Source organism: Notolepis coatsorum (genome assembly GCF_963971535.1).
Source record: "Notolepis coatsorum genome assembly, chromosome: 14".
Taxonomy (NCBI): Eukaryota; Metazoa; Chordata; class Actinopteri; order Aulopiformes; family Paralepididae; genus Notolepis; species Notolepis coatsorum.
The window spans coordinates 47,077,131-47,104,630 of record NC_140178.1 but is presented as its reverse complement, the minus strand read 5'-3'; the positions used below and the strand labels follow the sequence as shown (position 1 = coordinate 47,104,630).

General features: G+C 44.0%; 1 protein-coding gene across 1 annotated transcript in view; it reads right to left on the bottom strand.

Moving 5' to 3' along the window:
* Positions 1–27,500, bottom strand: part of LOC311239765 (myosin-10-like) — a 240,379-nt gene that overhangs the window by 60,439 nt on the left and 152,440 nt on the right. Inside the window, 6 exon segments of the mRNA XM_084328192.1 lie at positions 1–127; positions 1,175–1,244; positions 5,295–5,416; positions 6,584–6,777; positions 19,932–19,994; positions 22,255–22,369. The exon segment at positions 1–127 is cut by the window's left edge and continues 34 nt beyond it. Coding sequence (XP_084184318.1) covers positions 1–127; positions 1,175–1,244; positions 5,295–5,416; positions 6,584–6,777; positions 19,932–19,994; positions 22,255–22,369 — 691 coding nt within the window.

The window sequence follows — 27,500 nt, the reverse complement described above, 5'->3', positions numbered from 1 at the left end:
AGTAGATAATGATGTCTGTGATCTTCAGGTCCCTCTCCTCTTCCAGGTGAGCCAGGACTCCAGCCCGGAAGAAGATCTTACTCTGACCGATGCGGAACAGGTTCAAGTCCAGCTCCAGGGCTCGGATCTACGGAGGGTTGGAAGGAAGGGATTATTTGATTGTTTTTGCAGGGCTCTATAGTACCTAGAACATAAAAGGGTTCCCAAATTAAGACAAACTGAAGAACCCTTAATGGTTGAACCTAGAACCTTCAGTCTCCAAGAGTGTTGGAGAATACCGGCTCCATATAAAGTTATTTTCCACTTCTAGTCACGTTCATCAGTCTCCTTCCATAAGCCCCTGCTGTTTACCATCTCAGCCCATTACCAAGTCAGTATTTCAGTCTCAGCTTTGTTTACCTCTTAGCGCCCCACTGGCTCTAATACAGCTCCCATTGGTATAAACTATTGCATCTAAATCACCGCCCAGAGTCTTCAGTTTGTGTCTAGGTGGGCATATAGTTTCTGTTGAACATTCATCCTCATTATTTTTCAGCATGGTGTGATGTACTACTTGTGTTTACAGAGAGAGTGGCTGACATTTACATTTACATTTAGCTGACACTTTTATCCAAAGCTTACAAGTTATGTACAACACGTCAGCAGGAAGGGTACAACTCTGACAGCTAAGGATAAGTAACAAACAGTGTCAAATGTGAGTGCTACAGTCTTGAGTGTGTATAGTATTAGAGACCTACTGTATTAGCATAGTAGGTAGTAATATAGGCAAGGCAGATTCCTAAGTAACAGAGTGCATACTAGTAAAAGTTAGCTTACTGTCTTCTCCAGACACAAATGAAGGGAAGCGGATACAGACAACTAGCCACCTCTCCCGGATTTATATGCTAGGCTAGTGGTCCGTATCTGCTTATATTAATTTGTGCTAAGCTAGGCTAGCTTGCAGCCGGATAGCTTTCTACTGAACACACAGAGAGGAAATTGTTATGTATTCTTGTCTGACTCTGGAGAAGACAGTAAGCGAACTTTTACTACTGTAGTATGCACTCTGTTACTTAGGAATCTGCCATGCCTATATTACTACCCATTATGCTAATACAGTAGGTCTCTAATACTGAAATCTGCAAGCTGTCACATATAGTGTGGGTTTGGTTGAAGTTGCGTTCATTCTCCCTACCATTCTTTCACAGGCCTGCTTGCCGTCCATGAAGCCCTTGGGGATGGCGTTGGGAGTGAGGATCTCGTACCTGTTACACAATTGACCATATTCATACAGCGGCCATTTTGCTCTTATGTCATGGTCAGTTTGAGATTCCTTTCATGACATAAGAGCAAAATGGCCACGGTGTGAACATGGCCAATAACAGAGAGAGGAGGGAGAAAATACAGCGAGGGAAACAGGAAGCCACTGTGACGGCTTTAGGCCTTCATGTTGACTGGAGCTGAGGTGTGAGGTGAAAGGTCAACATATCAACTGCACAGGAAATAGAGGAGAAGGAAAAAATGGCGCGAGGCGAGAGAGGCGTGAGAAACCTTCTGATCTACACAGATATCTCTGTTCTGTGAGTGACAGGTAGAGTTCTTTAGAGACGTCGCAGAGGGAAACGTCAGGGAACACAATGACACTTCTGCCATTTCCTTAATAGGTAAAACAAAATTAAAGTAAGACAAATCTAAATGTTTGAGGATGGTCAGGCGTGCTCAGGTGGGCAACTGATGACTAGAATTAATACATGAAGAAGTACAGTCTAGGTCAGTGGTTCCCAAACTGTGGGGTGCGCCCCCCTTGGGGGGCATGGGCTAACTACAGGGGGGCTAACTACGGGGGGGCTAACTACAGGGGGGGCTAACTACAGGGGGGCTAACTACGGGGGGGCCTGGGCTAACTACAGGGGGGCCTGGGCTAACCACAGGGGGGCCTGGGCTAACTACAGGGGGGCTAACCACAGGGGGCCTGGGCTAACTACAGGGGGGCTAACTACAGGGGGGCCTGGGCTAACCACAGGGGGGCCTGGGCTAACTACAGGGGGGCTAACTACAGGGGGGCTAACTACAGGGGGGCCTGGGCTAACCACAGGGGGGCCTGGGCTAACTACAGGGGGGCTAACTACAGGGGGGCTAACTACAGGGGGGCCTGGGCTAACCACAGGGGGGCTAACTACAGGGGGGCTAACTACAGGGGGGCCTGGGCTAACTACGGGGGGGGCTAACTACGGGGGGGCCTGGGCTAACTACGGGGGGGGCTAACTACGGGGGGGCTAACTACAGGGGGGGCTAACTACAGGGGGGCTAACTACGGGGGGCCTGGGCTAACTACAGGGGGGCTAACTACAGGGGGGCCTGGGCTAACTACAGGGGGGGCTAACTACAGTGGGGCTAACTACGGGGGGGCTAACTACAGGGGGGCTAACTACGGGGGGGCTAACTACAGGGGGGCTAACTACAGGGGGGCCTGGGCTAACTACGGGGGGGCCTGGGCTAACTACAGGGGGGCCTGGGCTAACTACGGGGGGGCTAACTACGGGGGGGCCTGGGCTAACTACAGGGGGGCCTGGGCTAACCACAGGGGGCCTGGGCTAACTACAGGGGGGCTAACTACAGGGGGGCCTGGGCTAACTACAGGGGGCCTGGGCTAACCACAGGGGGGCCTGGGCTAACTACAGGGGGGGCTAACTACGGGGGGGCTAACTACAGGGGGGCCTGGGCTAACTACAGGGGGGCTAACTACAGGGGGGCCTGGGCTAACTACAGGGGGCCTGGGCTAACTACAGGGGGGGCTAACTACAGGGGGGGCTAACTACAGGGGGGCTAACTACGGGGGGCCTGGGCTAACTACAGGGGGCCTGGGCTAACTACAGGGGGGGCTAACTACAGGGGGGCCTGGGCTAAATACAGGGGGCCTGGGCTAACTACAGGGGGGGCTAACTACAGGGGGGCCTGGGCTAAATACAGGGGGGCCTGGGCTAAATACAGGGGGCCTGGGCTAACTACAGGGGGGCTAACTACAGGGGGCCTGGGCTAACTACAGGGGGGCCTGGGCTAAATACAGGGGGCCTGGGCTAACTACAGGGGGCCTGGGCTAAATACAGGGGGCCTGGGCTAACTACAGGGGGCCTGGGCTAAATACAGGGGGCCTGGGCTAACTACAGGGGGGCTAACTACAGGGGGCCTGGGCTAACTACAGGGGGCCTGGGCTAACTACAGGGGGGCCTGGGCTAACTACAGGGGGCCTGGGCTAACTACAGGGGGCCTGGGCTAAATACAGGGGGCCTGGGCTAAATACAGGGGGCCTGGGCTAAATACAGGGGGCCTGGGCTAACTACAGGGGGGCCTGGGCTAACTACAGGGGGGCCTGGGATAAATACAGGGGGCCTGGGATAAATACAGGGGGCCTGGGCTAAATACAGGGGGCCTGGGCTAAATACAGGGGGCCTGGGATAAATACAGGGGGCCTGGGATAAATACAGGGGGCCTGGGCTAACTACAGGGGGGCCTGGGATAAATACAGGGGGCCTGGGCTAACTACAGGGGGGCCTGGGCTAACTACAGGGGGGCTAACTACAGGGGGGCCTGGGCTAACTACAGGGGGGCTAAATACAGGGGGCCTGGGCTAACTACAGGGGGGCCTGGGATAAATACAGGGGGCCTGGGCTAACTACAGGGGGGCCTGGGATAAATACAGGGGGCCTGGGATAAATACAGGGGGCCTGGGCTAACTACAGGGGGGCCTGGGATAAATACAGGGGGCCTGGGCTAACTACGGGGGGGGCTAACTACGGGGGGGCTGGGCTAACTACAGGGGGGCTAACTACAGGGGGGCTAACTACGGGGGGCCTGGGCTAACTACAGGGGGGCTAACTACGGGGGGCCTGGGCTAACTACAGGGGGGGCTAACTACGGGGGGGCTGGGCTAACTACAGGGGGGCTAACTACAGGGGGGCCTGGGCTAACTACAGGGGGGCTAACTACGGGGGGCCTGGGCTAACTACAGGGGGGCTAACTACAGGGGGGCACGGGGAGATGAGATGGAGGGAAATTTTTTTCTATGATTGTTACTTGCGACTAGTCAAGTGGACTGCTGGCAGCGCTAACACCAGCGTTTCCGTTAGCCGGTAATTACCGGTATTTATCTGTTTAAGTCCGACATATTTTATCTCTCCGGTCTTAATGTCCGGTGAAAATAATTCCCTGAGTCTAAGCACAATTTGATTATTTGAATTGTATTAAAATAGGCTAAAATTAAATAGCCTATGCGATGAACGAAACGATCATTACATTTGTTTCCTCGTTGCTTCTAATAATGACAACGACGTTGTCGGCGAGAGCTTAGTGCTGGGTGTGCGGACTTTTCTGAAGCTGTAGAGCCGCAGTACCAGCAGTACAATGCAATATTCCAGCAGTACTCCAATTCAGCCATTTTCAGCCAATGTTGGGTGGGGGGCGCTGTTGTGCGGTTCCCAGAAAAGAGCCAATAACAGCTGAACAGCTGCCCTGCAGCGCCATACTCTTTGCAAATAAGTCGTTGCGAGGTGGAGAGAGTCGTCACGCAAACCACGATAATGTTGCCGTCTCTCTGCTTTCTCAGTTCTTCGCTTGATATAATTAATACAAATGTCCAATATAACGGAATTCGTTAGCTCATAAAAATGTGATTATAACAGACTGCTGTTTAGTGTCGGACCGACTGTCCACAGACACGGTCTATTTTATTTCAAGTCAGCAGCAGCACGGAGTATCGAGGGACTTATTTTATTTGGAATATATTAATGACTGTATACGCAAAAGTAGCCTAGTTTTAAGTAATAATATTATAAATCTACATGCCTTGAGGATGACATTCTTTATATAGCCTGCCTATCAATTGTTTTAAAGCTAAATAAACTATGACCGAAATTAATCTCATTTGTCCGGTAGATTGAAATCTTGCAGGTCACGGAGACCGGCAACAATTTTTTCTAACGGAAACCCTGGCTAACACAGTGTGAAGAATACATGCACATCAAAACACAATGGAACCTTACGTTCAACGTTCAAATGAAAAGACACCAGTAGAAAAAAAATACAAAATAGATGGTGTAGATAATGCTTTTAGTTAAAAAATAACGAAATAACTAAACATTGGTGTGCGTGTGTGTATGTGGGGGGGGGGGTCTGACTGAAAAAGATTGCCAAAAGTAACAACTGGGTCTAGGTATAGCATGTAAACGGAGGTTACAGGACATCCGCTGTAGTCAGGGTATCAGTCTGACTGGGGCGGTGACTGTGAGTGGACATCTCGTGTTTCTGTCTCCTCATACCTCTGTCTGAACTCCTGGAACACGATGCGGTTGGGGAAGCCCTGTCTGCAAATACGGATCCCCTCCAGAACACCATTACACCTCAACTGGTCCAGAACCAGGTGGGGGTCCAGTTTGCCAGCCTGGTGAGGAGGACAGGTGAGGAGGAGGAGAAGGAGAAGCAGGAGGAGGATCAGGATGAGGAGGAGAAAGAGGAACAGAATGGAAGGAGGTGGGAAGAGGAGAAGTGAGAGGAAGAGGAGGAGGAAGAAGAATAGGAGTGGGTGGTTAAGAGGAGGGGGGAGAAGAAGAGGAGGAGAAAGATGAAGAGGGGAGGAGGTGTAGGAGATGGGGAACGGGTAACAAGAATAGGAGGAGAAATAAGTGAAGAAGGGGTAGAATTTAAAAAGACTCAGCAAAGGTTTATTCTAAGACAATTATCCTTTGGTAGATTCTGTCCAAACTACTCATATTTGTTTACTGAGTTTTTCATTAATCAAGGGCAGCAATGGCCTCTGGGAAATGGCTTGTGCTATTGTACAAATAACTGTGCCTTGAAGGACTTGAGTGACTTCTGTGTCCATCACAATCCCTCCTCTGTGTGCATACCAGCATCTCTGACAGTAATTTGTGGTCAGTGCTCAAACAAGTGTGTCTAGTCAAAAAACCCTGGAATACATTAGGCATCACTTACTGTACCAAGCCCACAGAACCCATACATCTACATTCTGCTATTGTTGACTTCCAGGCATTGCTCCTACAGTAAGTGTTATTTATGGAGGCAGAGGGCCCAAGGACCCCCACCCTCTCTTTCTTTCTGTCTCTGTGGGGGATTTAGGCCTGTATCCAAGTGGCTCAAGCCTTTTATTAGGTTGGTACCATAATATGGCAATGTCTCATAATATGGCAGTGTCTCATTTGCTCCTGAGTAGGGAGCTTTGTTGTGATACTTTTGAGCTCTAGGCTTTGAATATAGAATAAGACAGATATACTCAATGAAAGAGACAGATAGACAGACAGACAGACAGACAGACAGACAGACAGACAGACAGACAGACAGACAGACAGACAGACTCATTGATAGCCAGACAGACAGACAGACAGACAGCTAGTCTAAATTATAGAGACAGACAGACTCATTGACAGATAGAGACAGACACAGAGACTCAATGACAGATAGATGTATTGATAGACAGACAGACAGACAGACAGACAGACAGACAGACAGACAGACAGACAGACAGACAGACAGACAGACAGACAGACAGACAGACAGACAGACAGACAGACAGACAGACAGACAGACTCACCCTCTTCTCGTGGTTAGGGATGATACAGCGAACAAAGTTGGGGTTGGTGTTCCTCAGGGTGGCCATGAGTTTGGACAGCTGCTCTTTGTACAGCTGGCCCACCGTTCGGAACATGCCCTTCTTGGTCTTGTAGGCTGCGCCAAACGCCGTCTCGTTCATCCCTGCCACCTGGTCTAGACCCACGATGCGGTCCACTGGTGGTGGAGAGAGACAAACAGGAGAGAGGGGAAATAAAATATGGATGAATGGATGGATTAAAATGGTGACTGAAGTAACAGGCCTCATTTCAGTTCAGTGTGGTACCACAAGCACACAGGTCTGGATTCTCTCACCTGACCCACTACTGGACAACTCAGTCACAGTTTCCAATCTACAACCTAATCCAATGACCTAATTCATGACCTAATCCACAACCTAATCCACGACCTAATCCAATGACCTAATTCATGACCTAATCCACGACCTAATCCAATGACCTAATTCATGACCTAATCCACGACCTAATCCACGACCTAATCCAATTACCTAATTCATGACCTAATCCACGACCTAATCCAATGACCTAATTCATGACCTAATCCAACAACATAATCCAATTTCCTAATCCAACGACCTAATCCAGGACCTAATCCAGGACCTAATCCAGGACCTAATCCAACCCCTGATCTGGGTAAGAGAACACAGTCCACCATCTCCAATCAATCAGGGCTTGATTAATTAATGTTATTTCGTGTTTTATTCATAACGTTATTTCACGTGACAACACAGCCCAGCTGTCAGAAACTGTACATTGAGGGGGTTTGAATCACTGTACATTGAGGGGGTTTGAATCACTGTTTACACTCCCCACTTACTGTACCATGTTCTACATATAGAACCTCATCTCATGCACCGGTTTGAATCAAAGCCCTATCGAACGTACTCAAGCTCTACTGTCTTTAACTATAAATGTTTACACTCCCCACTTACTGTACCATGTTCTACATATAGAACCTCATCTCATGCACCGGTTTGAATCAAAGCCCTATCGAAAGTACTCAAGCTCTACTGTCTTTAACTATAAATGTTTACACTCCCCACTTACTGTAGAACATGGTACATGAGTATATAGTATATAGGGATGTTGCACTTGAGCACCACAGGTTTCACAACGCAATTATTGTTATTATTATTTACAAGACTGGGCATTTATTTAAAAAACATACATACCCTAACCACATAACAGATATTTAAAAGGTAATTAACAGGCATGTTCTGCAACATATATCCACTCTTGAACAATGAAAAACTCCTTTTTCTTCTATTTACAAATAAGAGCAGCTCTGAAGACTCACGTGTCCCATGGGATGTTGCACTTGCGCACCACAGGTTTCACAACGCAATTATTGTTATTATTATTTCTGTTATTGTCCTGTGATTTATTGTTGATTATTACTGTTACTGTATTGTTTGTCTTGTTTCATGTAAAAAAAAGAGAAAATAAAAAACATTTGTTCCAAAAAAAAAGAAAAAATGAAAAACTATGAGCTTCGTTGGCTGAATAGCAGTGATCGCCTGCGGCGTCCATCTTGCTTAGTTAGGCGTTGGAGTATAGCGTATATAGCGCGGCGTATATTGATGCAGGTAGGTATTATCTGATGCAGCTACTGTAGGTATTATCATGCTATACCCGCTTATTATTATTAACCAGCGTTGCTAATATGGGCTAATATGGCGTGTTCTGTGATGCAATTAACCAGGGGGATTATCGCGTGTATTAACCTGGGGGAGCCTCATGCGCGCGCGGCAACGAGCACCTGGGGGGAGCCTCATGAGGGGGTAAACGAGCGTAGAGCGCTGGTATTCACGAAGGAGAGCGCTGGCCAACGCTGGCCAATCAGAGCAACGCGGAAGGACATGTTGGTTGCCCAAAGTATTCATGCGAACTGCGTAGCTGGTGGGCAGGTTACTCAAAATGTTCTATCCATAAATTAGATTTCTTTTTTATAAAACAAGAGCTCCAAAACCAGCTCATGTCAAACAGTTTACAAATTCCAGCGGGTTAAGCACAGATTTAAATTCCTCCCCTGGTGATGGGCCTGAAAAATGACTTGTTTGGGGACAGCAGGGTCAACTGCTGTCCCCTTTCACGGAGGTCGGCATGCAGGTGAGTGTGGTGTGCTTGTAGAAGACAGACGCTGGCATGTCCTTAAACAGCACTACCGCAGTGTGTTTATGAGACCAGCTGGTGCACATTCACGGAATGGATAATGTAGCCAAGTATAGCATGTCTCAGATCCAGAAAATGCTTTTAATTCCATTGTGGGACTTTGAGGTATTATTATCCCAAGACTTGGCCTCTCAAGTGCTTTATTAAGCTTAGCATTCAGGCAATGGGACATTATCGGACAATTCCATCAAGTAGGGCTCTAAGCCCACCAGAATTACTAAAAGTATGAAACCTATAGTATCAGCAGTCTAGAGTGCATTGACATTGCAGCCATGCAAAGCCAGGAGGTTGCTTTTTAAAGGGGAATGCCACCCATTTTAAGAACTCACATAATTATGTTCGTCCTGTGCCCCAGGACAGTTCAGTCAGTATTTGTGAACACACACCAGTCTCTTCTAAAGTTGGAAATCAGAGAGAGAACCCTTCAATTGTTCAATTGGTGATGACATAATCATAAAATGTTCGTGTGAGAGCTCTCCTAATTTTGGTTCCGACTAGAATATCAACCTAATTTGGGTGTAAGAGCTCACACAAACATGTGTTATGGCCACACAAAGTGAGAGCCCCATTCACTGCAGAGGGTGGTGAAAACCGCCCAACGCATCAATGGCACACCAGTCCCTGCAATTGAGACTATTCAACACAAACGGTGTCTGAGGATGACACACAGTATTGTCAAGGACTCCTCTCACCCCAATAACAGACTGTCCTCCTTCCCTCTGGGAGGCGCTATAGGAATTTCCATTCTAAGTCAAGCAGGCTCATCTCACTGAACTCTGACTCACAGGATATAGACTGTGGGTATAAGCATGTCATTGGCTGACAATTTCAGTCAGAATTCTCCTCCCCTTCCGCTATCCGCGGAACTATTTTGCAAGGGCACCGTCACTGCATCCTGGGCTTAGCACCGCCCAGGATGATTGTGATTGGTTTAGGCCTGTCCCAGACTAAGGATTTGTATAGTCGACTTTGATTGTTAGTCGACTACCCCCCGAATGCGAAAAAAAAAATTAAATAAAAATATATAAATATTTTATATAATATATATATATATATATATATTTTTTTTTTTATTCTTCCATTTGGACTGTGGGGGGTGCTTAATGTCTGAAGGAGTCGATTCAAGGCGTCTTGTCCTCTGTGAAAGCATGCAATTGGTCCACTGATGGATACATCTTGATATTTGTCTAGTCTAGTCTAGTCTAGTCATGTGTGTTCATTAGACGGGGGAAATCCTCTTTCAGTGTCTCTGTGCCCGTTTTCTTAGGCAGTTAACCTCGCTGGTATGCGCGCCATTAGCGTTAGCCACGCTTCTAGGCCTCTTTGCTTTTGGGAAGAATGACAAATATATATATATCTTGGAGCATATTTAAAAAAAATATTATATATTAAAATATTAAAATATATTTAGTTTTTAAGAATTTGTAAAGGCTAGGCAAAAATAAGCATGTGCTTCAGCCTATTCCTTTTTTCGGTCATTGATTTTGGATTTTGTGTGTGAAGTCCACACAAGTGTGTTTTTGATTTATCTGTAAACAAGACCGAAAAAGAAACTTCATTCATTCATATATTTTTTTTTAAATATTATACTTTTTTGATAATTTTTTTTGCATTCGACTAAGAGGTTGGCAGTCGACTATGGCTCCTTTCGATCGATTAGTCGACTATTCGACTAGTCGAGGTCAGCCCTAGATTGGTTTAAAGAAATACAAACAAGCCAGAGAGTTTTTCCCCCCTATACCACAATGATAATTGGTACAGCCATACCTCTCTCCAGCGCTGGCACAGCGCTAAGGTAATGTGGAGAGAGGTATGGCTATGCGAGACTAGTACCACGGTGACAGCCAACCCGGTCTCAACCTCTCTCACTCATTCTCCTTCTCTATCTCCCTCTCTCTCTCACACACACATTCTTCATATCGTATAAACTCTGTACACATTCAATTCAATTCAATTCAATTTATTTAATGACCACCCAGCCAGGCTGGTGGAATTTAGTTTCAGTGCAGGTTTCATAGCAGTTCCAACATAAAACACATAAAAACATAGAACATATAACATCACTTACAGCGTACATAAAAGAAAACACAATTACATAGATACAGTTCAGAGTTTGTGAGTTTGTCCATGTCCATGTCAGCAGAGGTAAGGGGGGTTGCGGGGGGTACTACAGGGGGGGGGGGGGGGTGCTACAGGGTGTTCACTACCTACACTGTACACTGTAATCATAACTACCTACTGTTACTGTACCTCAATCTACAGTCTATCCACAATGACACTGTATATACCGTATACACATTTATCTATATGAATATATCTGCATATATTCCTGTTTACATACCTGTATACATACACACTCTGTACACCCTGTATATACTTTATCTACACAGTATATCTGTATATATCCCATATCTACTCTCATTAGTTAGTTATACGACTGGATTGTATGGCTTACTACTAGGGATGCACTGAAATTTCAGTCACTAAAAATATAGCAATTAATAACACATTTGGTGTTCAGCCGAAAGAGTGAAATGGAAAGTTTTGACAGAATGTTTTTTCCATTTCAAGTATAGACATAAATGTGATGCTGTTTTCAAAGAATGACATCTCTGTGGCTGTTTCGTTGCTCTCCTGCGGCTATTGATGATGTGTTCAAACCTCAACCACATCCCCTTCCTTTCCTATGAGAGAGTCTGAAGCTAACGTTGCTGTCAAGCTCCTCCTACTCAGCCCACTCAGCCTGTGGGTCAAACAGTGCCGGCAACCCATGCTGTTCTGTGACTGTACTTGATCCGCGGTATAAAGACCATTACTTTGTTGTGGGGAAAAAGCAACGTGCAGGTGAAGCCCTGTTTCTATTCTTACCTCCATTTAGAAAGTCATGGAAAAAATAGTCTACAAACAGGTCGAAAAGTACCTTGCGAAAAAAAAAGCTAATCTACGAATTCCAATCTGGCTTCAAAACAACCCACTCCACTGACACATACCTTCTCTATTTGAACGACCACATCAAACAAAAGGTGGATGCGGGCAAATACTGCAGCATGGTCATGCTGGACCTCCAAAAGGCTTTTGACACTGTCAATCACTTCATTCTGATTGACAAGCTAAAAGCTATTGGTTTTGATAGTTCATCAGTGAGCTGGATGCAATCCTACCTGGAGGGGAGAGAACAGATGGTGGAGTGAGCTGTGGTGTTCACCCAGTGAGCTGTGGTGTTCCACAAGGAAGCATACTAGGACCGATACTGTACCTAATTTAGGCTAATTACATGTCATCAGCTTGTGACTGCAACTTGTTCCTGTACGCGGACGACTCAGCCCTGCTGGTCTCTGACATGGACAAGTTGCAGGTTGAAAAAGCCCTCAGCTCGGAACTCTGCAAAATCTGCACCTGGCTCACTGATAACAAACTATCATTACACCTGGGTAAAACAGAATCCATTCTCTTTGGATCAAATAACAAACTCAGCAAGACCGACAGCTTCTCTGTTACAGTGGGTGACAATATTGTCACAAGGAAAGATGAAATTACCTACCTGGGTTCCATCCTAGAGGCAAATCTTTCCTGTGACAAAATGGCAACCAATGTAATCAAAAAAGTCAACCAACGAACAAAATTCTTGTAACGGATCTCCTCTCTGGTAAACAAGAATACCCTGAAGACTCTAACAGGAGCACTCATTCAAGGGTACTACGACTATGCTTGCACCTCATGGTACCAAAGCACCTCAAAAGCCCTAAAAACCAGACTACAAACATCACAAACAAACTGGTCAGACTACTGCTTGACCTTACTCCTAAAATCCACCTCACCCCTGCCCATTTTGACAACCTAGGGATGGCTTAGAGTAGATGACAGAGTACAGCAACTTGCAATGGGCCTGGTCTACAAGATACACTACACCACTAAGATACCCATGTATATGTCAAAATACTTCCCAAAGGTCAGTGAATTCCACGACCACAACACCAGATGGAGTTCCACAAATGATGATCAACCCAGAATCGGCTCAAACAAGGGACTAAACACGTTTAGCAAATATGCCACAACCAGGGCTGCCTCAGGGGGTGTGCGAGCAGTGCGGTCGCACAGGGCCTCGCGGGAAGGGGGGCCTCGCAAAAAAAAATAAAAAAAAATAAATGATTTATTATTTTTTTAATTTTAATTTTTTTTTGCGAGGCCCCCCTTCCCGCGAGGCCCTTTTCCATCACAGACCTAAAATCTAGTTTTGCTTATATGCTTATATATTTCACATTAGACACGTTTGTAGAATGTTCCTGGCTCTGCGGCTCTGCAGATGTATATTGGCTCTGCAGATTGTTTTCAAGAAGGGAGGGGTTACATCATGTGTACGCCGGCGTGCGTCAGCTGCGTTTTACTATTTCGAGCTAACCTAGAGAGAGCGTGTGCAGCATTGTTATGCCAAGATGAAGAGGACAGATGAACTTCGTCAACTCCACGCGGTTGTCTCCATCCTCTTGGACGTTTGGTGAGTTTTTAATCCACTCTATTCTATTCCCGCCGTGGATATCTCTCTCTCTCTCTCTTAATGCACTCTCTCTCTCTCTCTTAATGCACTCTATTCTCTCTCTCTTAATGCACTCTATTCTATTCCCGCCGTGAATATATCTCTCTCTCTCTCTCTTCAAACGGGCCGGATAGCTAGTTAGCTGTAGCTAACGGTGTGTGGCCTGGTGTCACTGAGCACCTGGTGCAAGGGAGGTGAGCTTGGTGTTAGCTCAGTTAGCTGTTTAGCTACGACGTTAGCTGCTCGTTTTCGCTCGGCTGGGAACGTTAGCTTGATGCTATCAGTTAGCCTAGAGTTAGCTGTTAGCTTGTGCTACGACCATTGACATTAGCCGTGAGAATAGCGGCCCTGGCACTCTCTGACTACGACATCATATTTGACAGAAGATGTAGTCGGGCCTGCACCATGACAAGGCTCCGGCCTTCCAGCTTCTTTTTGTCCTGCCAGCGAGAGGCCTTTCGTCAACGTGGAGACCTGTGTTGCGGCCTTTCGCCCTGCGTTCCTTGGTGCAGGTAAGATGTCATGAGTTAATGCACTCTGTTACAAAGGGTCAGATTAAACCGAATATATGTATTTATTGATTGATATATATTGCATAATATTTGTATATCGTTTGATATCCCTTGTGTATTCTTTGTACATATACACGGAATATCCCTTTAACCTAGTACAGACCATAATATTTCGTTCTCTTATTGGATAGCGTTCCACCAGCGCCAGTGCCATGCCCCCAGAGTCGAGTTCAAAGCCACCGTCAAGGCTTGTCTGAACATGCCCGGCTCTGCCCAAGAATACGAGACAGGAATAAGGCTGGTACTAGTTTATTCGCCTAACATATAAATATGGCGCAGGTGAATACAGCAGTTAGTTGAAGTAGTTCGAGTTACCCAAGTGAAGCCTCACCCACGATACGACGTGCTGTGAAGTGGGCCCGTTTGCCCCAAAATAGAGTCTTGTCTTATCCTAATACGTTTGTTCAACGTATCGTTCGCTCCTTACTAGTAAAGCCTTCATCACGAGTCAACGACCAAGTGAAGTGAGCAACCGTGCGTCTAAATAGAGCACTTATAGCCGCGTGCGAATAGGATAGTAAAGTGTCAGAGCTCAGTGGAATAACGTCAAGTTCAACTTAGTTAATGTGAGGTGCCGCGCACCGGAGGATCTACACCGGTGAATGCAGAGCCCCTTTCCGGCTGGATTATTATTATTATTGCTTTGGACCAGGCTGTTGGAGCGGAGAAGAATCGTCTACACCCACTACTGTGGGATCTACACGTGAGGAACATCACTCGAGCCCGTCTCTATTGGAGAGGCTGGCCGGCTTTCACCTGTGCTGCACGCATACTGGGATTACAGCTGCTGCTTTTCGTCTGCCGATCAGGGAGTAATATACCGCCTCCCATAGCAGGAGCTTATTGAGTCTCCGCTGGTCCAGACTTTGCATTCGAACATTTCCTCCCCCTGCTGGCTTACAACCGGTGGGAACCCCCTACCAGTATCCCCGCTGCCTCCCCAGAGTACCATAGATATAATTCCTAATAATCAGGTTGTATTCTTATTTCCTGCGAAACCAGAGAATGGACATTCATTGTTGATTTGCCTAAGCACATTCCTTTGCCTTATAAGCGCATTCAAAGTAAATAGAGAAGTATATTATGTACCTTTTGCTGCAATAAATACTTAATTACAACTTTGTGTGGAACCGATTTCATTGTGGGGAAGTGTTCATCATCATATACTTGTGTACGGTATGGCCAGTAGTAATGTACATAAGACGGTAGTGGTTTAATGATACCATACTTATTAATACAGTCAGGGAATTGTACCCCTCAGTTACACACTCTATTCTCTCTCTCTTAATGCACTCTATTCTATTCCCGCCGTGGATATATCTCTATCTCTCTCTCTCTTAATGCACTCTCTCTCTAGGGGCTCATCTTTGCTTATCTCTCTCATACATGCTCTCTCTCTAACACACAAACACGACACACAGACATGCTCTCTCTCTCTCTCTCTCTCTCTCTCTCTCTCTCTCTCTCTCTCTCTCTCTCTCTCTCTCTCTCTCTCTCTTCTAACACACACAGTCTGCCTATGGCGGCCTTTCTCGATGGCTAGGCTGTGCTCGCTGAGTCTGTACCTAGTCAAGGATCTTCAGTCACAGTGCTCAGGTATTCTGCCACTGTGTACTCTCTGTTTAGGGCCAAATAGCATTTCAATTTCTTTCCAATGTGTGTCTCTCTCTCTCTCTCTCTCTCTCTCTCTCTCTCTCTCTGTACACTGTATATTGACTGTAGAACGGGAGCTCTCTCTCGCTCTCTCTTGCTCTCTCTCTTGCTATATGTTGACTGTATCATGCCCAGCCTCGGGCAGCGCTATTATTTAAGAATATGTTGACTGTATAAAAAAAATAAAAATAAAAAATTATATTTGAATATTTGAATAATTGAAGTATTATTATAGAATATAGAATAGGAGGCTTATAAATTACCTTATTATAGCCAATTCGCACATTTATATATATACATATATTATCTTTCAAATGCCAGAGTTCAATTTGGATTGAGTATCACCAGGCGTGCATAAGAACAGATAATGAAATCTACTGCATTTATATATCGCTTATATCTATGGCGCTTTACAATTTGTTCAACCATTCACTCACACATTCATACACCGACGGTGGAGGCAACCATGCAAGGTGCCAACCTGCTCATCGGGAGCAGTTAGGGGTTAAGTGTCTTGCTCAAGGACATGCTGCAGAGAGGAGTGGGAATCGAACCGGGAACCTTCCGATTGTGATTGAATCAAGAAAAGAGGGCGGAGCTTTAGCCTCTAATTATGTTGTGTCTCCCTAAGGTCGGATCCACAGGACTTCTACTGAGCTGCTTTACGGCGCAAGGGAAGCCTTTCTAAACTAAATGTAATGTTCAGGTTTAGCAGGGGCTGTTAATCCTCCCCTTGCTTCTTTAAGTCAAATACGGCAAATGGCAACACTCTTTTTCCCCATCTTTTTCAACAAGAAGCAACAGGGTTTATCGGAAATGTAGGCGATTAGGCGGCCGTGTGTCAAACTGTCCTTAAGCAAGACACTTAACCCCTAACTGCTCCCGATGACCAGGTTGGCCCTTGCATGATTGCCTCTGCCGTGAATGTGTGAGACATAAGTTGTAAAGCGCTGTGGATAGAAGCGATATGTAAATGCAGTCCATTTACCATTTATTTACCAAGAAATATGCTCTAATTCACTCCTCCTAATATACTAATATGTCTCTACTACTATGCAGTCAACGCTGCAGCGCTCATGTTTCAACACTTTGATGGACATTGTTACTCGGCTGAAAGAGTTGTACCCTTCCTGCTGACTTGTCCTACATAACTTGTACGTCGCTTTGGATAAAAGCGTCAGCTAAATATACTGTAATCTACTGTACTTTTTTATTTTCCCCACAGTGCAACCGTTTTGAAACTAATTTCAGATCTAATTGTTCCTACATGTTAACAATAGGGAAGAGAAACTAACTGCCTTTCAATATTTGTCAAAAACTTTACCTTTTGTGGCTTATTATCCTGAATAATAACAGTTATTGAAATAATTCATACAGAACTCTGAACCTTGAACCCCATAGAATCTTCCAGGAAGTGTAAACTTTCAACGCAGAACCAGACCTGTGGAAGTCTGCTACAAAATGGTCACAAAAAGACTACAATTCTCATGGTTCAAAATATCCAAAATGGTCGCCCTCGCGAAATAGACTTGACCAAATCGAAAAGTTAAATCTATCTAATAACACTTTTAACCTATTGCTAAACTAACATATTGATGATAATATACATTCTACATGCTGTTGTGACATGTTTATGATGTTACTACTTGAATACGTTTGAAATAAAAATAGCTACTTTTATACAACAGTCTGAAAAATATTGATTTATGACCAGATGTCATTTCGGGACCGGTCCCGTCGGGTGGAAGAGGTTAAGTCGTTTCTGGGTCGTTTTTCCTTTCTTTCGATATTTTAATTCATTATCCACCCAGGGAGCCTGTTGTTACCATAGGGAATGAGTCTGAGGTCGCCAAGGTGCAATACCGGCCGCATCCCGCTAGACGGCGGTATCGAGCACCCTTTGTACCCTTGTATCTTGGCCTGTGTAATGGCCAAACGTCTCCGGTTTTATCTTTCCTTGTCGGGCGAGGGCAGCCGTTCCCCTGGTTCCATTGAAGCGCGTCAAATATCCCCGATCCATATGTTGTGGTGGATTATGCCGTGGGCCAAATGGACATTGGATGTACCAGATGGCGATCAAACAATTGGAATATTATTTTTGGAATACTCCCGATCACAGGTAAGAACGATCTGACGTAAATTTTTGCTTGATCCTGCAATGCTTTTATACCAATCGGGCTGATAAGCGTTTTTAGTGTTCAATACGAATGCTGTTACTGACAATCAAATAATCAGAAACAACCCCCCCCCCCTTTCATGCATTCATGATGGAACATAATACCTATGATATAGATCTGATTTCGGAATAATAGCGTGTACACGCAAGAAGTGGCAACGTCTATAGTGGAATTGACGTACAGTATAGGGCTATAACTCAGCATTTCATGAATTACCCTAGACCGCTCTAAAACCATACTTAAATTCACCACGGTATAACACGGGAACGTATGAATGGAAACATTTATTGTTTTTCACATATTGAACGATAGATAGGTGATGTCAAATGGGCCATAGTATTGTATCCATAGCTATAATATAGAATATAGTTATAGCTCTACAAACAAGGTGACGGATCCCTATCTATCTAGTGGTGGCGTTGCTACAGAGGGCTGCGTCTAATGGCTGGCACTGAAAGTGTTAAACAGTACTGTATATTTGTATATCTTGTATGTCAAGAATGTCTAGATGTAACAGTACTGTATATCTGTATCTCGTGTATGTCATAAATGTCATGATGAATTGAAAATGGGGGACCCTGATGTAAACAAGACGAAAGTCTTTCTCTGGTCTGCATCCCCTTAACAATTGTGTGCATTGAGCCGTACTGTATTGTACCCATTCTGCAATCTGTTAATAAAGTTTTTTTTTTTTTTTTAAACTTTGGCCATTCCCCTGGCTCTTTTATGTGTTTATCACATTTATACTGGTCAAGGATGACCGACAGAAACAGGCTGAAAGGGTTCAGATGGGGGGGAAGACACTCTGGGAAAGGCACGGCTGCAGTCGGGATTCGAACTCGCTAAGCCCCAGATCCGTGACGAGCACGGTTGTCCACGGCGCTGAAATAGCGCTCGCGGTACGTGGTGAGCTACTGGAGCTCCCTGTTAATAAAGTTTTCAATCAATCAATAAAGTCATGTTCACCCATCAATGTATCATCTGTGTTGCGCTCCCCGTCCCCATCATCAACTGGCATTTCCATCAAATCCAATTTACCGGTGATATCCCTCTTGGATATTGGAGGACCATCAAGGCCACTTTCCAGAGCTGGCACAGATGGCACGCAGGTACTGTACTTGTTTGCCACATCCAGAAGCACAGACAGTGACTAATTTAATTATTTATTTTCAGTTATTGTGCATTTTTGGTATAATGTCTGGTGGAAAGGACAATGTTCAATATATGAATCAGTTTGTTCCCGTTTTGGAAACTTTTGGTAAGGACATTGCTTTGGGATATGTGATGTGACAGCATCCTGTCATGTTGCGTAATAGTAGTGCATCCTTAATGTTTCAGTCACCATTATGTCTCTGCAATTAATGTATTGTAACTATAAGTGTTGAGCCTTGTGTTGAATCACTTTATTCCACTCAATAATTTACTGACAATAGCCTAATAGCCCTAGTGTCATGGTGACGTTATTCAAAGTCAGTTAAATTGCTTAACTGGAAGTAAAGTACATACAGCCCACCACTGAGACTAATATGACTTTCTTTCATAACCTTATTGTTTTGTAATTGAATGTTGTCATTGAAAAACATAAATCAAAAGCAAAATTTTATTTATTTAAAAATAAAAAATGTATGCAATGGTACAAATTAGCAAATAAATACCGGTATTCGTTTCGGTATTCAGTATCTGGCCAAGAATTTCATTTTGGTGAATCCTTACTTACTACCACAGTTTCTATACTTGTATCACTGTACATAATAATACTGTACATACATTAGAATAGCATATTTACTCAGTAGCTTTGTCATATATATTGCATATAATCACTTGTTACACTATATATTATTAATGCACTTTACTGTTACATTTGCACTCTGGTTAGATGCCAACTTCTTTTCGTTGTACTGCACTTGTGCTGTATGATGACAATACATTTGAATCTAATCTAATCTAATGTCTACGGAATAGACCCAGATCTTCCATCCTAGTTTGGCAGGTGGTTCAGTGAGGATTCTCTCTCTGAGTTCCAGCTTGAGGGGAGAGAGCGGTGTGCGTTCACAAACCCCGACTGAACTGTCCCAGGGCACAGGGAGAACATACAGTAAGTGAATTTTTTAAATGGGTTTAAGGAATGCAGAGAGATTAAGGCGTGGCAGGGAGCTGATGGGGACAAGGCAGCGTGTGCAGTACTGGTGTTATTATCATTCACCTGGAGCCTCATGGAGCCCAGAGACATTGTCATAGAAACACGCTCTCTGAAACGTCTGCATGTCTACGGCCACAGATACACACAGAGAGAGAGAGAGAAGACAGGAGCGTGTGAGAGAAAGTAAAACAGTTTGTTGAGTAATGCTTTAGGCACACTCACACATACTTTACGCAGAATTAGACACACATGCATTATGCACAGATGTGCACCCAAACACACGTCAGACACAAAACACACGCGCAAACGCACGCACGCACGCGCACACGCACGCACGCGCGCACACACACACACACACACACACACACACACACACACACACACACACACACACGCACACACACACGCACGCACACAAAAACAAATCCCACTCCCCCATGCAAAAAAGGTTATCACAAACTGTCACAAACACTGTATAGTTTCACAGGAGGGTAGAGATAGAGGTTAATGCTCCACGTTATTTAGTGAAATATTTGAGATATTTTAGACATGTTATCAAAGTATTATTGCAGGCTGTGGTTGGGTTATCATAGCTCAACATTAATTTGTGGAAAGATTAATAAAAACAAAACAGAATAGTGTTATTTAATCATTTTTCCTTTGATTTTCATCTGTAATTTCATCACAAATAAATAAAAGCGGTTAAAAAAATAAATACGCAATGATCATCGCTTTCACTTTGTCCCTACAAAACAACACACGCTCGCCAAAATGGAAAATACTAGCAATCCATCAGTCCTTCAGCTGTTCAGGCCTTTATTCTGTGTCTGGTTCACTTCCATAATAACACTTGGGTGTTTTGACTGGCGAGAATCAGCTCACATGGGGGAAGCTGGACAAGGCCCAGACAGGAGGTTTGATAGATGATACCCGCTCTTACACTTTTCTTCAAAGAAATTCCTCTATATTCTAATGCTCCATGAATGAAGACGCCACAGGGGGCAATGTGGGAGTAACACGAGCCCTTAAAGGGACCGTCTATAGTCTGTCAGGAAGTCTCCCATAGGAAAGAAAAACAAGATCTAATTCATAACTCATTTACTTCTCCAAAGACATCTGTTCGATACCAAAATGAGAAGAAGGACATTTTCTCATGTTTCTCAAATTCAACTCGAGATGTTGGTATTTTACTCTGAGCCATGTGTTATTTCCCCTCAAATAAGTATCATTTAGGCTCTCTTTTAAAAATCTGTATGAATGAGAACATGAGATTGAAGTGAAATCTCAAGGAAACCTCAGTGTGAATGTTTTATATCTCCTAGAATGTTAATGGACCATATGAGACATTCAATATTGAGATTGAATGATAATGATAATTCTTCTCAGATAATTCCCAAATGGTCTCAAACCAGGATCTTTGTTGCTCCTTAGGAGCCTTCAGGAGCAGTAAGTCAGATAGCAGTGAGCAGTACAAAGTGAAATCTAAATGATAAACTCTCCTACCTGTATTTCTCCTGAGATTGAAAATAGCCCCCATTGAGCGAAACAGAATGTTCCTATGGTCCATCTCATTTGTCATAAACAGGGAATCCATCTACATCCAAAAAGCGCAGCCAAAACAAATGTGGTGAGGTTTAGGTTAGATTTGTGTGGTGCCTCTTTACCTTTGGGAATTGGACTTTAGAAAATAATATAATCTTATTGCCTAGTACATTTTCACATGTACCAGGGATTTTACCCTCTGCATTTAACCCATCCTCACTATTTAGGAGCAGTGGGCAGCCACAGCAGTCCTATGCCCGGGGAGCAGTTAGGGGGTTAAGTGCCTTGCTCAAGGGCACTTCAATGGTGGATATCGAGGAATGCGGCGAGCGACATTCATTCACTTCCCCAACCAGATTATCAGCAACCTTCCAGTCACAAGCCCACTTCTTTAACCTTTAGGCCACCGCTGTGGTACAACAATATTACTATTAGACTTTAGATACAGTAAAAGCTCTGTAACATTGAGTTGTGGTACAACAATATTATTAGACTTTAGATACAGTAAAAGCTCTGTAACATTGAGTTGTGGTACAACAATATTACTATTAGACTTAAGATACAGTAAAAGCTCCGTAACATTGAGTTGTGGTACACAAATATTATTATTAGACTTTAGATACAGTAAAAGCTGTGTAACATTGAGTTGTGGTACACCAATATTATTATTAGACTTTAGATACAGTAAAAGCTGTGTAACATTGAGTTGTGGTACACAAATATTATTATTAGACTTTAGATACAGTAAAAGCTGTGTAACATTGAGTTGTGGTGCAACAATATTACTATTATACTTTAGATACAGTAAAAGCTGAGTTGTGTAAAACAGTAAAACAGGACTCACCATCCTTCCAGAGCTCAGACACAAACTTGTCAGCAGACTGGTGCAACAGGGTGGCCACGTTATCGTTCAGAGGATCCATGTTCTTCATCAGCCACTCATCTGCCTTATAGTCCACCTGAGGAGATACAAGATACAACGTGTCCTGGAGGTTTAGCAAACCAATGCGTACAGTATATCATGTACTTATTTATCATGTCATTGGTTTGATATTGTTAATCGTGATACACAATTTTGTTGTCTGAATGAATGGTGAAAAGTTTATATTCATATGTATTATTATATCATATTTTAGAATGTTTTTGACAGTTTAAATTATATTTTATCACACTTAATATTGTTCCTTACCTTGTAATCCAGTATGATAAACATCAATTGGATGAGTTTATTTAAAAAAAAATAAGATTATTCCTATACCTAATAGGACTGTCAATTGTCCCTGAATACCATTTGAATATGAATTGGCTGAAATTTAATTTGAACATTAACACATTATTACATTGAAGCAGGCATAAAATGCTTACAATTCACAAATTCATTGTTGTATTTGCCACTATGGCTACTACCAATAGGAAACATCATTAGGCATTGGGCTGTGCTTTGTAACACCCATTTATTGGTTTGTATTGCAGGCATATTCTTCCAAAATCACGAAAAAGGGACAAGAACCAGTTCACCTTATATCAATAATGTTTTTTTATTTCAATGGTAAATGGTACAGTAAATGGTGCATTTATATAGCGCTTTTATCCAAAGCGCTTTACAACCATGCAACAACGGAGGCAACCATGCAAGGAGCCAACCTGCTCATCAGGAGCAATTAGGGGTTAAGTGTCTTGCTCAAGGACACTTCAACACGTTGTAGGGCGCTTCATAGTTGTGGAGCAAATCTTGTAAAAGAACATAAAAGCTAGCAAGAGAGTAAAAAAAAGAGAATGTAAAATAAGCAAGACTAAAACTAGTAAGGAGTAAAAAGAACACTAGAACTAGTAAAAGAGTAGAAAGAAACTAAGGGCTAAAATAAGAAGGGCTAAAAACTGGTAAAAGAACATAAAATGTGTTTATATAAATACTGTTTTTCCATATCACCCAGTCATATTATATATATATTGTTGGAAATGTTTATGGAACACTTTTTAGAGACACTCATCTCTTATTGTATCTGCATTGTTTAAATGACCCCAATGGGGAATTGCATTAGGACAAATGTATAGGAATTTGCCCTCTGCATTTAACACATCCTAACTATTTAGGAGCAGTGGGCAGCCATAACAGTCATACGCCCGGGGAGAAGTTGGAAGTTAAGTGCCTTGCTCAAGGGCAGAACATTATTCAATCACTTCACAAACATTTGTCCTGCCGGTCCGGAGAATTGAGCCAGAGACCATTTGGTCACAAGCCTTTAGGCCACCACTGCCAAGCCCCCTGGGAAGGTAACTGACCTTTCCTGTTGATGCTTATATCTCTATGTCCTGGAAAAAGTAACTGACCTCACCCTGTTGATGCTTATAGTTCCACTTCAATATTACTTTTGTCGTGCTGGATTTATTTATTTTAGGTGAATACTGGCTCAATGGCTGAGGGCTGGATGGGGTTCAATACTGTATCTGGCTGAATGTGAGCTCTGCTCCTGTCTTGTTCTTGTCCTGAGGTTCAAGTCTGAGGCTAGCCATGGCTGATTGACATTCTGTTGTGTGCATATGTGTATGAGAGTAAGAGAGAGAGAGAGAGAGAGAGAGAGAGAGAGAGAGAGAGAGAGAGAGAGAGAGAGAGCGCGCGCGCGTGTGTGTGTGTGTGTGTGAGCGAGTGAGAGAGAGTGTGTGTGTGTGCATGTGTACGTGAGCGAGTGTGCACTCTTGCATGTGTGCTTGCTCTCACAACAGAGGTAAATCTAATTAAACCGACGCTCTGCGGTAATATTAGCTTTCATGTGGAGAATGACGGAGAACCTCCTCTGGAATATTCAACCTCTCTCTTCTCTCTCTCTCTCTCTCTCTCTCTCTCTCTCTCTCTCTCTCTCTCTCTCTCTCTCGCTCTCTCGCTCTCAGTTAATCTCACACCAATGTGAACCAGATGTGGGGGTTGGTTCGCACCAGCGCTAGCTAGCCTCACTAGCCTCAGTGCTAGCTAGCCTCACTAGCCTCAGCGCTAGATAGCACAACAACTGGGCTTTTGTGTTGAGGCAGTGACCTGCTAAATTGGGTCTTCAGAGGAGCCAGGGCCTGCTCTGCTGCCTCCAAAACACAGGCCAGAAACATCGTTGATTCATTAAGAAAACACAGAGAACATTGATTTGAGAGACATGTAGAGCTGTAATTGTTTACAAAAAAACATTTATCTGGCTAATTATTGCAGCGCTAGCTGACCTGAGAAAGACCAGGTTATAATTAATTATATAGTTAATTGTAAAATAGAGACATGAGTGTAATTATTGTCAAACCCTATAAATAGCATTTGGAATAGGTCTTTCCGAATGAATGCAGCATGGTTTATCTAGCGTTATCGGAATACTTCTCATGGGGTGTGCTCCGTGGGAAGCTGTTTTCAGAGTTAGGGCAGTGTATTTGCAGAGAGAACATAATATTAAGTAGAGTCCACTACCCGAGACACATTCTCCTTGATTTGTACCGCAATTTGGGACCCTAATTGGAGCATGGAACAAAACACACAAATTCCTGTGCACATTCAAGTCCTCTCCACCCTGGGATCTTTGGCTACCGGCACAGTTCAGCGTGATATTGGAGATGGATCGAACAATAGACTGTACCACCCATGTAACTGTCAAAGCTCCATCAATAAACAAATTAAGTTATGTGAATAGAAAGGGATTCCACTCAGTCAATGTACATGTGATGCGCATTTGGCTGATTTGTCATTGCTGGTGGCCGGCACAACTCATTGTATTTAATTCAATTGTAATGTTATTACTGGGGTATCTGTAATTAAAATATCACTTAAATGCAGGTGATCGGGGTTATCCACTGAAGCCATAGTTAATGACTCTGACCAACCTAACGACCCAACAGGAGCGCAATTATAACGGGCTCACGCTCGCACAAGAGCCATAGAGTGCATTTCTTTTTGCAGAATACAGTAAACACAAGCGCAAAATAGTGGTTACGAGTTTGTATTCTCCATTGGGTTGCACAGGTAGCAATTTGCTTCAGTGACTTGTTCATTTCAGTCATTACAGTGCAAATGTCGGGTCAGCTTGTCATTTATTTCTGTCAATGTGCTGGTTCTGTAGGACTGCGTCAGTCAACACCCTTGGATGCTCCTTCCTCCTGAGTGTCCACTGGAATGGACAACTTCATTGGATTTATTTATTCTCAAATTTTTTATTTTTTTTAATCTTTTTCCCCCTCCTTTTTCCTCTGATTTTCTCCCATCCCAATGTTAGTCGTTATGCCAATTCCCAATCCCCTTCCTGGTCGCTGCGCACTTACCCCCCACAGTTGGTCTGGGAGAGTGGAGGCTATCACGTGCTTCCTCCGACACACGTCTAGCCAATCAACCGCTTCTTTTCACCTGGCAGCGCGGACTCTCACTGAGAGGGTGTAACGTGTGGAAGGATCACACTACCCCCCTTAGATCCTATCCGCGCTGAGCAGGCGCCCCGACCGAACTGTAGGAGTCGCTGTTTACAACGACCCGGACCCACCCCGCCAGCTTTCCCACCCTCTAATACTGCCAATTGTATTAGTGTGAACGGCCAGCCAAGCTGGTGACAACGCCAGAGCTGTGAGCTGGATTCGAACAGGCGAAGGCTTTCCCACCCTCTAACACTTGCCAATTGTGTTAGTATGAACGACCGACCAGCCGGTAGCAACGCCGAGAGCTGGGCTCGAACCCAGCGTCTCCTGCGTTAGAGGCGAGCCCACTGCACCAATCAGCCGCCCTAGCCATATTCCTTTCATTGTATTTCAAATACTGCACTTTAATTTCAAGCGGAAAATTAATCTTTCCATTAACACTTTGCCGCCCAACCACGAGTTAACTCGTGTTTCGATTCCACCCGTTGAGGACCAGAGCCACGAGTTAACTCATGGCAAGTTGTTATTGTTTTATTCCATATTAATAAACGGATCAAGGTCCCCGATCGGCTCTGCAGATTTACCCGCCAGATTTAAATCGGCGACATGCAATACTGGCCAGATCCTCTTAGGGGCGCCATCGCTCCACTGCAGTATCATTGAGGCCGAATGGGAAAATAATTTTTTTTACTGTCTGGGGTGTTTCATATGAGCCTCGATCCCAGCCGAACATACTCCATCTTTGATCACGTTACTGAACGCAGATTTCAGCCTGGAATAATGGGATTTATGATCAGCCAATGGACATAACGATCTACCAGATTCCGATGACTAATGACGAAATGCTGCCGGCGATCACATGGCCTGACGGTAGGATACTATTCACCCAAATTACAGCCGGATTGGACATTGTTGTAACACGCAAGCGATCGATCAGTGAAAATGGCTACTTGAACACACACTGTATTGTTAATCAATACTACTAATCGGCGTCCCCCGCCGCCCCCATTTCATCCATAGATGCTCTGTAATAGTCCGGATGCTACGCAGTTTGTTTTATTTCATTCGTATATATACAACAGAAATGGCGTTTGATATAACGTGACTAGCCTTTAGCCTCATATCTAGCTTCCCAGAAAAAAGACGAGACAAAAACTGCGATAAAGCTTATATTCACGACGCTATAAAATGACAACCAACCGATGGATTTTTATTTTCTTTAAGCCATTATGAAGGCACGGTTTATGCACTCAAGTGACAATGAGAATGGACAGATAGCAATACTATAAAGTATATATATAGCTGTTAGAAAGTACATCGGTTTGTTGACAAAGCGTTGTCCTCCAGCCACATATTACACTGCAAGCCGTGGTCGTCAATGTGTTAAGAACTGACAATCAGGGCATTTTTTTTGTATTTTATTTTTTTATCATTTTTTAAACATAACATAAAATTAGACATACAAGCATTAACAGTAAACATCCAATGAAATTACCATTTAAATAAATGTAGTATACGAGATATACACCTAATACTTGCTGTCTAATACCCTACATACATATGCTCTCGCTCGCTCACCCCATCCGGACCCCCACTTGAATAATCCATCCATTATCATTCGTTCCTAACCAGGCACTACAATTCATATGCTAGCTTTTATTCTCTCCACCACTTCTAACCAGATTGCAATTTTGGCTTCACTGACACCTAAAATTC